The sequence below is a fragment of the Oncorhynchus tshawytscha genome, linkage group LG34, assembly GCF_018296145.1.
Source record: "Oncorhynchus tshawytscha isolate Ot180627B linkage group LG34, Otsh_v2.0, whole genome shotgun sequence".
Lineage (NCBI taxonomy): Eukaryota > Metazoa > Chordata > Actinopteri > Salmoniformes > Salmonidae > Oncorhynchus > Oncorhynchus tshawytscha.
In genome coordinates this window covers 932,989-946,269 of record NC_056462.1, presented here as the reverse complement: position 1 = coordinate 946,269, position 13,281 = coordinate 932,989, and the positions used below count along the sequence as shown (strand labels likewise).

The 13,281-nt window shown below is 41.3% G+C and overlaps 1 protein-coding gene across 1 annotated transcript; it reads left to right on the top strand.

Annotated features, from left to right (window-relative positions):
• Window positions 1–3,905: 3,905 nt before the first annotated feature.
• On the top strand, window positions 3,906–7,762 carry LOC112231575 (NXPE family member 3-like). The gene is made up of 5 exons (XM_042312085.1): window positions 3,906–4,203; window positions 4,637–5,418; window positions 5,564–5,634; window positions 5,912–6,130; window positions 6,240–7,762. Exons 1-5 carry the CDS (start codon window positions 4,111–4,113, stop codon window positions 6,779–6,781), a joined length of 1,707 nt encoding a protein of 568 aa, XP_042168019.1. The 5' UTR covers window positions 3,906–4,110; the 3' UTR covers window positions 6,782–7,762.
• Window positions 7,763–13,281: the final 5,519 nt, after the last annotated feature.

The following is a 13,281-nucleotide window of genomic DNA, read 5'->3' as shown; positions in this document are numbered from 1 at the left end:
TGCCTACAGGCAAAACAATAAGTTGAATCTTGGCTTACAGAATATTCAAGCCATGAATTGTTCTCATACCGGGAGCTGTTGAAAGCCCTTTTCCTAATACCATGCTCAGTTCTGGGAAATGTTTTCAAACACGGCTGTACAGGACCCTCTTCTCTGAATCTTGAAATGTCTTAAATACACGTTAAATAATGTGTCATATCTCTATAGAAATTTATAATTAATGGATCCACAAGATTAGATACTAACAGCTGCTAACGAAAATGTGTAGTTTAAAGTATAGGCCTGGCCTACCATTGGGTCCTTCTGGAACAGCATATCTGGTGCTTGATGCAGTTGGGAGGGGCTCGATGACACCTCCTGGCAGCTCTGGCTCACTGTCTTGCTCAGAGTCAGAGGTCTCTGTGTCATCCCTTGATACATCTATTACATTAAAATAACACAAGAACCATTAGTGTATAATCAAAATAAAAATGCCATGGCCATCAAAACAAGAACACACATGAATCAACAACCAACATTTTAAAGTGAGGCTTAATCTGACAAAACCATCTATTACAAGCTGAAGCTAAACTTACATTCTGAACTGGGCATGTGACTGACTGCTTGATAGATGCTCTGACCCGGTGGTGGTAGACTGGGTCCTTGTGAAGTCTGACCACACTGACTCTGACGAGCCTCAGGTAGGGAGCTGCTCTGGGGTCCGGTGGTGATGCAAGGGCTGGGGTCTTTTTGCACCTGATCTGCCTGTTTGTGCTTCTTTAAAAGAAGTCTGATATCTCCCTTTCTTTTCATGTGTAATTGACCCTATGCAAAAATAAGACAGTCTATGGTTACATCTAAGCATCCAATTACCCAAATGTTTGTCCAATCTCAAGTACAAATCCCCATTATCATAACTGTACCTGTACCATAACTGTAACTGTATCAACTACCAGCCTTAGTTACTAGTTAGATCATGGCTAGCCCTACTCTGCAGTAAGTAACTTAGTTAGCTATAATTTCTTACACCTTTACGATAGCAAACAGGCTATCTGCAAATTGTGGTCATCTTTTGAGTAACATGATTGTTCGTTTAGAGTTCAAGTACGAAAATCTAACTGAGTTCATGGATTTCAAATGGCTGAATGTTAACTTGCTTAACATTGACAGCTGTAGCCTACTAGTTACCACACATTAACTAAGCATTCATATACTGAAACAGATGTAAATATAATGTTAGGCTAAATTGGGAACCGGTCTCTCTTATCTGATTAACTGTCTGTTAATGGAGCCAAAGGTACATTTTAAGGTTTAGCATCGGGTTTAAGTTTCCTGAACAACTTTTACGAAAGTTGAGTCGCTGTGTAAATTAACATGTTAATTTAAATGTTAATTTACACAGCGACTTAACTTTCGTAAAAGTTGTTCAGGAAACTTAAACCCGATGCTAAACCTTAAAACTTACTTAAAATATTGTAACGACCCTGGGTTTATAAGCGCGGAAATCGACTCGGGCTCGAAGGTCTAGGGTTCGAGACCTGCTCCATGCTGTTTCATTACAATCGTGAAAAGAGCTATGGAAATATTTTCTCTTCTTCTGTATGTTATTCTTCTGTATCTCGCAACCAACGTTAATATTCTCTCTTCCACGTCCTCGACTTGAAAACGTCAAAATAAATGTTTATTTCAAGAAGAGGTGAAATGAGATGTCAATCAGCATCAAACTGCCAGTAGCGAATGAAATTCGGGCATAGTTTATGTAATAGGGTTCCTCTGTGCTTTTTGCATGCGACATTTCTGGGTGCATTACATGCATTCTGGCAGGAGGGTATGATAAATGATCTTAAATTGCAGTGTTTATGTTGTAGGAGCAGGCATCTAACCAATGGTTCTTCTCAATTCTTCCTTTAGATATGTTTGCCATTTGTTCCTTACAGGTTCTCAACCATCAGGTAGAGTTTAATTCAACCCTTGATATAACTTTGCAATCAAATTCTTTGGCGTAGCAGTTTCATTCGGCAATTTGTTGACGCGATTGAATAAGATTTCTGAACTAAAATCAGAACGGCCTTGGATAATCCAAATCTTTCTTGTCATTGATTGAATGATCCATCATAGTGCACATGTTCAAAAATCATGATGCCACTTTGGAAACAGGATTTAAAGGTGTTATCATTAAACGCTGGAGGTACGGTGAGGTTATTCCAAATAGGGGTGCCTGGCGAAATTGGTTCTTTCCACCTCATTAATTTATGTACATTTTCTCAAACAATTTTAAAGCAGTGTTTGCTGATATACACCGAGTATACAAAATATGAAGAACAACTGCTCTTTCCATGACAGACTGACCAGGTGAAAGCTATGATCCATAATTGATGTCACTTGTTAAATCCACTTCAATCAGTGTAGATGAAGGGGAGGAGACCGGTTATAGAAGGATTGTTAAGCCTTTAGACATTGATTGTGTATGTATGCCATTCAGACGGTGGTATGGTAGTAGGTGCCAGGCACACCGGTTTGTGTCAAGAATTGCAACGCTGCTGGGTTTTTCACACTCAACAGTTTCCCCTTTCATGGTCGCAGGAAGATGTTTAGGGTTGGGGGTGCTGAAATGTTTTTGTGCGCTGCGGATTACTATTTTGGTCCACTCATACAGGAGTAGTAAAGGCTCAGTGCACTACTTTTGTGATGAAAAATATATATTTTAACCCCAAAATATATACAGTGGAGCAAAAAGTATTTAATCAGCCACCAATTGTGCAAGTTCTCCCACTTCAAAAGATGAGAGAGGCCTGTAATTTTCATCATAGGTACACTTCAACTATGAGAAAAATAAAACCAGAAAATCACATTGTAGGATTTTTAATGAATTTATTTGCAAATTATGATGGAAAATAAGTATTTAATCACCTACAAACAAGCAAGATTTCTGGCTCTCACAGACCTGTAACTTCTTCTTTAAGAGGCTCCTCTGTCCTCCACTCATTACCTGTATTAATGGCACCTGTTTGAACTTGTAATCAGGATAAAAGACATCTGTCCACAACCTCAAACAGTCCCACTCCAAACTCCACTATGGCCAAGACCAAAGAGCTGTCAAAGGAGACCAGAAACAAAATTGTAGACCTGCACCAGGCTGGGAAGACTGAATCTGCAATAGGTAAGCAGCTTGGTTTGAAGAAATCAACTGTGGGAGCAATTATTAGGAAATGGAAGACATACAAGACCACTGATAATCTCCCTCGATCTGTGGCTCCACACAAGATCTCACCTCGTGGGGTCAAAATGATCACAAGAACGGTGAGCAAAAATCCCAGAACCACACGAGGGGACCTAGTGAATGACCTGCAGAGAGCTGGGAACAAAGTAACAAACCCTACCATCAGTAACACACTACGCCGCCAGGGACTCAAATCCTGCAGTGCCAGACGTGTCCCCCTGCTTAAGCCAGTACATGTCCAGGCCCGTCTGAAGTTTGCTATGAAAATTACAGGCCTCTCATCTTTTTAAGTGGGAGAACTTGCACAATTGGTGGCTGACTAAATACTTTTTTGCCCCACTGTACATATATTATCAGGGGTTACTTCAGCACACCGACTATGTCCCGTGTGCATCGAGAATAGTCCACCACCCAAAGGACATCCAGCCAACTTGACACAACTATGGGATGCATTGGAGTCAACATGGGCCAGCCTCCCTGTGGAACTCTTCAAACCTTGTAGAGTCCATGTCCCAACAAATTGAGGCTGTTCTGAGGTCTGTTCCTAATTTTTGGTATACTCAGTGTATACCAAAAATCATCAAAGTTTTGATGTCTTCACTATTATTCCACAATGTAGAAAATAGTAAAAATAAAGAACAATCCTGGAATGAGTAGGTGTGTCTGAACTTTTGACTGGTACTGTGTGTGTTTGTGTGTGTGTGTGTGTGTGTATATATTACTACCCAACTTTAGCAGCCCAATTGTAACTGAACAGGATTTGAACCCAAGGTACTCTGTGCTCCACAAGACTGTTAGCTGCCTAAGCTAAAGTAATGCATATTTTCTAGTTCTGCTCTACTTCTGCACATTGCTGAATTGTTAACAGCTTTTTTGTGTCAACATCAGGGGAATTGACAGAGGACAGCACCATGTGGAGGAGCCTGTCCAAATATGTCTGTGTCTTCTTCCTGCTGGCCCTGTCAGGCCTATTTTTCCTGATAAACAACATCAACGTTCTGGAGGTAAGGGAAGCCATCTGCACTCATAACAAGTCCAACCTCCTTTATTGCTCCCGAGTGGAGCAGCAGTCTAAGGCACAGCATCTCAGTGCAAGAGGCGTCACTACATTCCCTGGTTCGAATCCAGGCTGTATCACATCCGGCTGTGATTGGGAGTCCCATAGGGCGGCACACAATAGGACCAGCGTCGTCTGGGTAGGACGTCATTGTAAATAAGAATTTGTTATTAACTGACTTGCCTAGTTAAATAAAAATACAAAATTATAATAATATTCTTCCCACATTGCTTCCATCACCATCTACCTCCTTTACCTCTCATCGAGCCGTGCTGTTTACGCCCAGTTTTCTTTCAAATTAATGGGAGCGTTGCACGCTCTGCAAAAGTCACACTTTAAGCAGCATGCCTTTTAGTGACCTTTACTTTTCTCCTCAGCAGAATCTGAACTGCCAGACAGTGTCAACATTATACCAGCTCCAGAGCAGCATCCACACAGCTTTCTTTTCAGAGGCCCATTTTCCTCTGGACCGCAACCATAGCTACTGTGGCCTCCTGGGCCAGGAGCCCTCACCCGAGGAGGCTCTGGAAGAGCGTTACCTCCTGGAGTCCATCGCCTGGCCAGAGCCTATGCACCATTCTGAGAGTGTGTCCCTGGACCACACCAGTGATCCTGCACACAGTTTTTTTGTGATCCTGCCAGCAAGGGGCAGGAGTGAGTGGTATGTGGGAGACCAGCTGGAGGCTTTTGTCCAGATGTACGATTTTCAGGGGCATCCCAAGAGCCATGGTGGAGACTTCTTGCTGGCCCGACTGCACTCCTCTGAATTGGAGGCAGGCGTAGCAGGACAGGTGCTGGACCACAGGAATGGGACCTACTCTGCCATTTTCCCATTACTATGGCAAGGTTCTGCACAGGTGGAGATGACACTGGTCCATCCAAGTGAGGCAGTTCATGTTCTACGACGGTTACGAGAGGAACGGCCCGACCGGGTTTTCTTTAAGAGTCTCTTCCGCTCTGGAAAACTGTCCCAGACAACTGTATGTAACTTGTGTCTGCCAACAAGCCAGAAGCCGCTGTGCAATTACACAGACGCCCACACGGAGGAGCCCTGGTACTGCTACAAGCCCAAGCTGCTGAGTTGTGATACACGGATCAACCATGCAAAGGGAGGATATGTGAAAGGTCTGCTCACCAACAAAGAGGCATTGCTCTTCCAGGGGTTAGTAAGGTGTACCGTACGTGAGTGAATGAGTGTAAAAGTGTGTCTCATTTAATCACAGACTTTGTTTCCGATGTATCAGATTGCTTGTTGCAGTGTATTTATTTAACATTAACTGCTGTATTTTTACTCATTTTTTTCTCAGTGGTGTCAACATCAAAGTTCACATTCATCCTTCAGGGTCTGACAGTGTCACTGTGCTGCCTGAGAAAAAAGGTAGGTGAGCAAGGAGATGCTACAGTAAAACGGTGTGTTTATTGGTTTTGTACTTCCTTGCCAGCCTACCTGCTATTCAACTAGCTGCTATTAACTGCCACGTGGCTGTATACTTCAACCCTGGAGAGGTTCTGCGTGTGCAGGATAGTATTCCATCCCACTACTGCATCTACAGTAATGTAAGGCAGGGAAGCGCCAGCACCTTTGTTTCCATTGTGTTGTGTACCTGCAAAGTAATGATGCTAGCTGGTGCATCATGCTTGTGTTCCTCTTTCAGACAAAGCAGACGAGAGAAGCAGCATGAAGATGGAACCTACCAGAATCACTCCTTCCGGGTATTACTTCCAAGGGTCATGGCGAGCGCTGACTGGTGGTGTAATACGCCAGTTTAATGACTCGTCTGCCATTACTCAGTGTCTGAAGGGCAAGGTGGTGTACATGTACGGAGACTCTACTGCCAGACAGTGGTTTGAGTACCTCAACGACTTATTACCAGGTGAGTGCTGTCTGCAAGTAATGTGACGTCTCTCACTCTCTGCTGCCTCAAGTGCTTTCTAACTCTCTCTTCTGTCTTTCCAACTCCCAACCCTCCACTGTTGTCACAGAGCTGAAGCAGTTTAACCTTCACAGTCCTAAGAATGTGGGGCCCAACATGGCGGTGGACAGCACCCATAATATCCTTCTGAGGTACCGTTGTCACGGTCCTCCAATCCGCTTCACCAATGTCATTGCCAGTGAGATGCGCTATGTAGCTAACGAACTGGATGGCCTGACTGGTGGGTCGAACACTGTGGTGTTTATTAGCATATGGTCCCATTTCAGCACCTTCCCTGTGCAAGTCTACATTCGCCGACTACGCCACATTCGGCGGGCGATGGTGCGGCTTCTGGACCGGGCTCCGGGGACCATGGTGGTGTTGCGTTCAGCCAACCTCCAGGCCCTGGACCCGGAGGTGAGCCTGTACAATAGTGACTGGTACTCATTGCAGCTGGACTGGGTGCTCAGGGCCATGTTCAGGGGTCTGGATATCTTGCTGATAGACGCCTGGGAGATGACCCTTGGCCACCACCTTCCCCATGCCCTCCACCCTCCCCCCATCATCATAAAGAACATGATAGATATTATTCTCTCTCGTATCTGCCCATGAAGAGCTAACAGATTCTGGGTTGGATTCTGTATCGCTTAAATATCACGGAAGATCCATGGAAGAATGTTGCGTTCATTTCCGATTGATCTCACATATGCAGTGTTTATTGTGAATGCAGTCTCCGCAACTGCGGGAACATTGCCGTTAATTGTCAGTCGTGCTATAAAGCAGTTCTACAGCGCTACGGATTGAATAGAGCCCTGAGTGAAATGATATGTCAGATTTCTCCATTAGTCAACATATACATATTAAAAAATGCCTGGCAATTCAAATTTGACCTACCAAACATTCTGTTGATTTATCTGTTTCCATGTCAGGCTGAATGATCTGTTATGAATGTTACTCTCTCAAAATGTGGCTTGGAATGTAAGAAATGACCTGCACATTTGTCTGTGAAGATTTGCCTTATTCTCAACTCCAGAGCATTTAACCAAACTGAAATGATCAAACATATAACTAAGAGGGAAATCACACAAACGAATAGGTGCGTAGCCTGAGAAACAATAGAACACAAACTTCCAGACACATAAACACAAAAGTGTACATGTGCGCACACACAGACACAAACACACACAATAATAATAATAATAATGTAATGGGAATTTTAATGTTTGTGCTTTTCTTAAAACAAATTTTGGTCTTCTATTCATGTGCTGTTCTAATAACCAATTTCTGTGTTCATGCAAGTCGCTGACTGTACAAATTCTCACTATCAGTAGCTGCAATTTGGCAGTACGCCCAGACCATGGTTTGAGAACGAACAAAAGATATCTCAAGGTCTCAGCTTAGAGAGAAAGAAGCCTCTTGAGGTATTGGTCGGTCACATGACAGAAACAAAACGGTAATAATTAATTGTGCTAAATCATGCAAATATAACTTGTCTGTGTACAGTCGTATATACGACAACTGCTGTGTTTGCCCAGGCAGAGCTCCTGATTGACATGTGTACAATGGTGCATTGAGTTGTTTGGAACCTCTCCAGCACACTGACAATAAACAATGATTCATTTAAGATTGACTTTGAGTGTCATTGTGTAAGAATTTCCATGACAATAACAACAACAATTTAATACTAATAATATTCATCATCAGTGTTTTAATTAATTTAGCACTAGTATAGAAATAATAAAGAGAGAACAAAAAAGTAAACAAATGGTTTATTTGTTGTTGAGTAACCTCTCTCCCCGCAGACACCCCTCTGATTCACTTTGCCCTCCCTCCTTCCCTCCCCCTGACATTTAAGTATATCCCAATACTCAAGTCTTTCTTTCCTCATCTTATTTCCTTCTTCACCACTGTTAGATGTGAGCACAGAAAAGAGATCCACCAGTGCATTTCACCTGTCGAGGCCTGTCAGATCTTTTTTAGGTTGTATGATTGTGTCTGTCTGTCACTGTGTACGTGTGGCTCTATGTGTCTATGTGTGTGTGATGAATTGTGGTGTGTGTGTCAGAAACCAAGAACCACAAACACTGCTCTACAGGACTGATACCAGCAACACACCACACCACCTAGGATTGGAACATACATTTTAGGACTTGATATATTCCTAGTATTCACACCCCTTGATCTTTTCCACATTTTGTTGTGGTACAGTCAATTTAAAATTGATTAAAATACCCTATGATGCCAAAGTGGATTCATGTTTTTCAAAATGTCTTGGGTCAGTAAGTATTCAAGCCCTTTGTTATGGCAAGCCTAAATAGGTTCAGGAGTAAAAATGTGCTTAACAAGTCAGATAATATGTTGTGTGGACTCACTGTGTACAATAATAGTGTTTAACATGTTTTTTTAATAACTAACTCATCTCTGTACCCGACACATACAATTATCTGTAAGGTACCTCAGTTAAGCAGTGAATTTCAAACACAAATTCAACCACAAAGACCAGGGAGGTTTTCCAATGCCTCGCAAAGAGCACCTATTGGTAGGCTGGTAATAAAAAAATAGCAGACATTGAATATCCCTTTGAGCATGGTGATGTTCTTAATTACACTTTGGATGGTGTATCAATACACCCAGTCACTATAAAGATAAAGGCATCCTTCCTAACTCAGTTGCCCAACTCAGTTACTGCTTAGGGATTTCACCATAAGGCCATATATGGCTTTAAAACAGTTAGAGTTTAATAGCTGTGATAGGGGAAAACTGAGGATGAATCAACAACATTGTAGTTACTCCACAATACTAACCTAAATGAGAGTGAAAAGAAGGAAGCCTTTTCCATTATAAAAATATTCCAAAACCTGCATCCTGTTTGCAAATCAAATGTTATTGGTCACATGCACATATTTAGCAGATGTTATTGTGGGTGTAGCGAAATGCTTGTGTTCCTAGTGCCAACATTGCAGTAGTATCTAACAATTCACAACAATACACAAATCTAAAAAGTAAAAGAATGGAATTAAGAAATATATAAATATTAGGACGAGCAACGCCGGAGTGGCATTGACTAAAATACAGTAGAATAGAATACAGTGGGCTCCAAAATGACTGGCACCCCTGATTAGCAATGCACAAACAATACTTTAAAAAACAAATTATATTGACAAACTCAAAATACCAACATGTGAGAAGTACTGGACTTTATTAATGTTGCAATGAAACCAACCCAAATCATACAATTTTTTTATACACAATTTCACCAAAATCAAGGTTTTATAATTATTGGCACTCCTCATTTAGTACGTAGTGCAACCACCTCTGTGAAGGATAACAGCATGGAGTCTTTTCCTGTAATATTTGACAAGGATAAAGAACACATTTGGAGGGATTTTGAACAATTCCTCTATGCAGATCCTTTCAAGATCCTTCACATTCTTGGTTTTGCACTTATCAACTGCCCTCTTCAACTCAGCCCACAGGTTTTTGATTGGATTGAGGTCCGGCGACTGAGATGGCCAAGGCAGAACATTGATTTTGGCTCGGGTGGTTGATGTCCTAGATGATCTTTTTAGCCTTCCTGTGTCATCGGGTGCTGTAGGTGTCCTGGAGGTCAGGCAGTGTGCCCCCCGGTGATTATGATGGTTTGCGCTTTCAGTTTTGCTCAAATGCTGCCATCTATCCACAGTTTCTGGTTTGAGTAGGTTTTAATAGTCACCGTGGGAACAACATCCCCTATACACTTCCTGATGAACTCAGTCACCGTGTCCGTGTTAGCGTCAATGTTATTCTCAGAGGCTACCCGGAACATGTCCCAGTTCGCATGATCATCTAAAGTAAAACTGCAAAAAACGTGACAAAGAAATTAACTTTGTCGTGAATTCAAGGTGTTATTTTTAAGGCATATCCAACACAACACATTACTGAGTAACACTTTATATTTTAAAGCATGGTGGTGGCTGCATCATTTTATGGGTATGCTTGTCATCTGCAAAGACTAGGGAGCTAAGCACAAGGCAACAACCTAGAGGAAAACCTGGTTCAGTCTGCTTTCCAGGAGACACTGGGAGACAAATTCACCTTTCAGCAGGACAAATATACACTGGAGATGCTTGCCAACACAACATTGAATGTTCCTGTGGCCCATTTACAGTTTTGACTTAAATCGTCTTGAAAATCTATGGCAAGACTTGAAAATGGCTGTCTAGCGATCATCAACAACCAACTTGACAGAGCTTGAAGAACGTTTTAAAGAATAATGTGTAAAAAATTGTACAATCCAGGTTTGCAAAGCTCTTAGAGATTTACCCAAAAAGAATCACAGCTGCAACCGCTGCCAAAGGTGGTTCTAACATGTATGGACTCAGTGGGTTGAATACATATCACATCAAGATATATTAATGTTTTATTTTTCATAATTATTTTACAAATGTAACGCTTCGTGAGCTTAGTTTAACTGTTTTACACCCCCCCCCCCTCCCCATCAGAACCCAGAATATAAACCATTATCATTGCAAACAAACACTGTATATCGTCAAAACATGGTTAACAAGCTAACATTTTAATCAAATGTATGGTCAGTTCAGGCATCCATAGCCCAGTTATGAATTTGAGAGTGGTTACAGTCCCATCCCTCAGCTGTTAACCTAAAAAAAATGGTGGAGTGACTGCTTTGATTTAAAAACAAATCTCATATTGCCACTGGGTTAAATTAAATTGTCCTAATCTAAATTCCAACTGTATAGTATTTAGTAGGACTATTAAAAGGTAACTGTACTGCCTCTTTCGGCCTTTCTTCTACCTTTACCATTTGTGAAAATGCTTAAACTGGGGGTGGTGTGTTTTGAGTGTGATCTCTACCAGGTCCCGGTTTCCCAAAAGCATCTTAAGGCCCAGGACAGTCCATCAGTGTACTGGTATCAGTATAGACGGGTTTACGCGATGCGTGTGCAACTATGGGGCAAAACGAACAGGGTTGGCTTAGACTGTTGACAACGTGTAAATTATATTTCGTATCCAAATTTTTATTGAAAACATAAATACATTTGCACAATGAGCACTTGTTGTCTCTCAAATACATTGTTACAGTTGTTGGCTAGCTAGCAAATTTAAGCCATATTAGCATGGACATGACATCTGTCAAAACACCTAAAAACAAGACATGGTATCAATAACAAGATACAATGAGCTGAAACAAACCACCAACGATTCCCCTCATGGCAGCTTCTTGTCATTGTTGCTAGCTATCTGACCATTCAGAATCACACCAATGCACGCCTTCTGACCACATCGATGCAGGCACATCATTTTCATGATGTTGTCAGCCAACCCGTCTATCTGTAGCTGTTGTAATGATTTGATGGACGAAATTATATGTTTTTAACTTACAATAATAAAAGCTTTTGAGCGAGAGTCGCGTGGCTCATGTCTATTCTCTTCAAATGTTATTATGATTTTTGTCTGCACTTATTGTCAGGAAACATTTGACACATTCACTCATGGTAAACTTTCATAATCATATTTAATCAAATAAAAACAGTTGCTTCGACCACATTCATGAGCATCACTGTCCTTGTCCTGAGTGACAGATTCACATTCACTCTAGCACAACACATTTTTGGCCACTCCTCACATATTCAGAACACTGAATACACCCGGATGCCATCCAGCTGACGTTTCCTAAGGCCTAAGTAAGAACAAACGGGCCTTATTCAGAAAGTAGGAGAGACTATTTTGGATCAGGTCCCCCCGTCCGTGTAATTATAGAAATAATGATCCGTAAACCAAAACTGATCCCATATCACCACCATTACCCTGAAACACTTTATGAATATGGGCCCAGGACTTAATACATTTGTGGCACTAAGAACCATCAGACTTCTCAACACGCACACACACCAAGTTAGTCTGGGACTGAATAAAGAGTCCTGTTGACATTCTTAACATTCTTGACTTTTTCATTGTATTTATCATATACCTATTTTTGACCTTTACCTTGCACTGTACTCATGTAATGTACAGTATTTGCAAGGACCTTGCATACAGAATTGCTATGTAATATTTTATAGCTTGTGTGGTCTATGGTTCTGTCTGTTTGTGTGATATATAATAATATACAGATGGTCATCTGTGTCAAGATGTGATCAGGAGTACATTTTTTTGTGAGCCTTTATTTAACCAGACAAGTCATTGAGAACACATTGTCTTTTATAATAACACCTTGACCAAGATGGCGCAATGAACCATACAGTAAGCAGACAACTGTCAATTTACAGACAAAGTAGCTATAGTTTAGATCCCTGTTACATGGATACAAGGTTATACGATGAGCCCAGAAGAGTGTACCACCAGTACATCTAGTCACTATTAGTCAATACTTAATGCTTTGCTTGTACCTATGTTTGTCCTGTGTAACTGCATGCTTTTCTTTGGGTGGTGAAATCTGTTTTCCAATGGAGTAGGAAGTTACAACTTCAAGTGTGCACTACCACTCAATACTTTTTATAAATATCCATTGTTTAACACTTACTGTGTAGGGTGCCATGGGGTAAGACGCCCCCCTAAGATCAATGTCTAATTGCTGGGGAAAAAAGCAATGTTTTGAAAATAATTTGTTGGTGGATGATGGCCATGGGCCATAACAAGCTAAAAAGGGAAATTGACAGATTTTTTATTTAATAAAACGCTTTTTTTTCTGACCCTAACCTAACCCTAAACCCTAAACCCTAACCCCTGTTCTGACCCTAACCCTAACCCCTATTCTGACCCTATCCCTAACCCCTATTCTAAACCTAACCCTGGCCGCTATTTGAACTCTGAACCCTAACTATAATCCTAATCATGCTAGCTATGCTAGCAGACATTAGCTTATGCTAACAATCTGTCTAGTATTTATTTCATCTCAGACATTCTGTTTGTGAAGTTGCTAGTTAGCTAACTGGGCTAGCCAGTGCCTAAATTACAGTTAATGATCAACCATAAAGGGGTGGCCCACTCAAGGGGGCGTATCCTACCTGTGATTGTTCTGATTGTTATAGTGTTTTCCGTTGAATTTGGAATCTATGGTTTTTTTTATTTAAAAAAAATAGCGTTTTGCCAAAACTAAAAAATCTGCCATG

Excerpts from the sequence above, each read along its gene's own strand:
- LOC112231575 (XM_042312085.1), top strand. The coding sequence starts at position 4,111 with ATGTGGAGGAGCCTGTCCAAATATGTCTGTGTCTTCTTCCTGCTGGCC. Across the intron at positions 4,204-4,636 it reads ACAACATCAACGTTCTGGAG|AATCTGAACTGCCAGACAGT; the intron begins GTAAGGGAAGCC and ends TCTCCTCAGCAG. Across the intron at positions 6,131-6,239 it reads CCTCAACGACTTATTACCAG|AGCTGAAGCAGTTTAACCTT; the intron begins GTGAGTGCTGTC and ends CTGTTGTCACAG.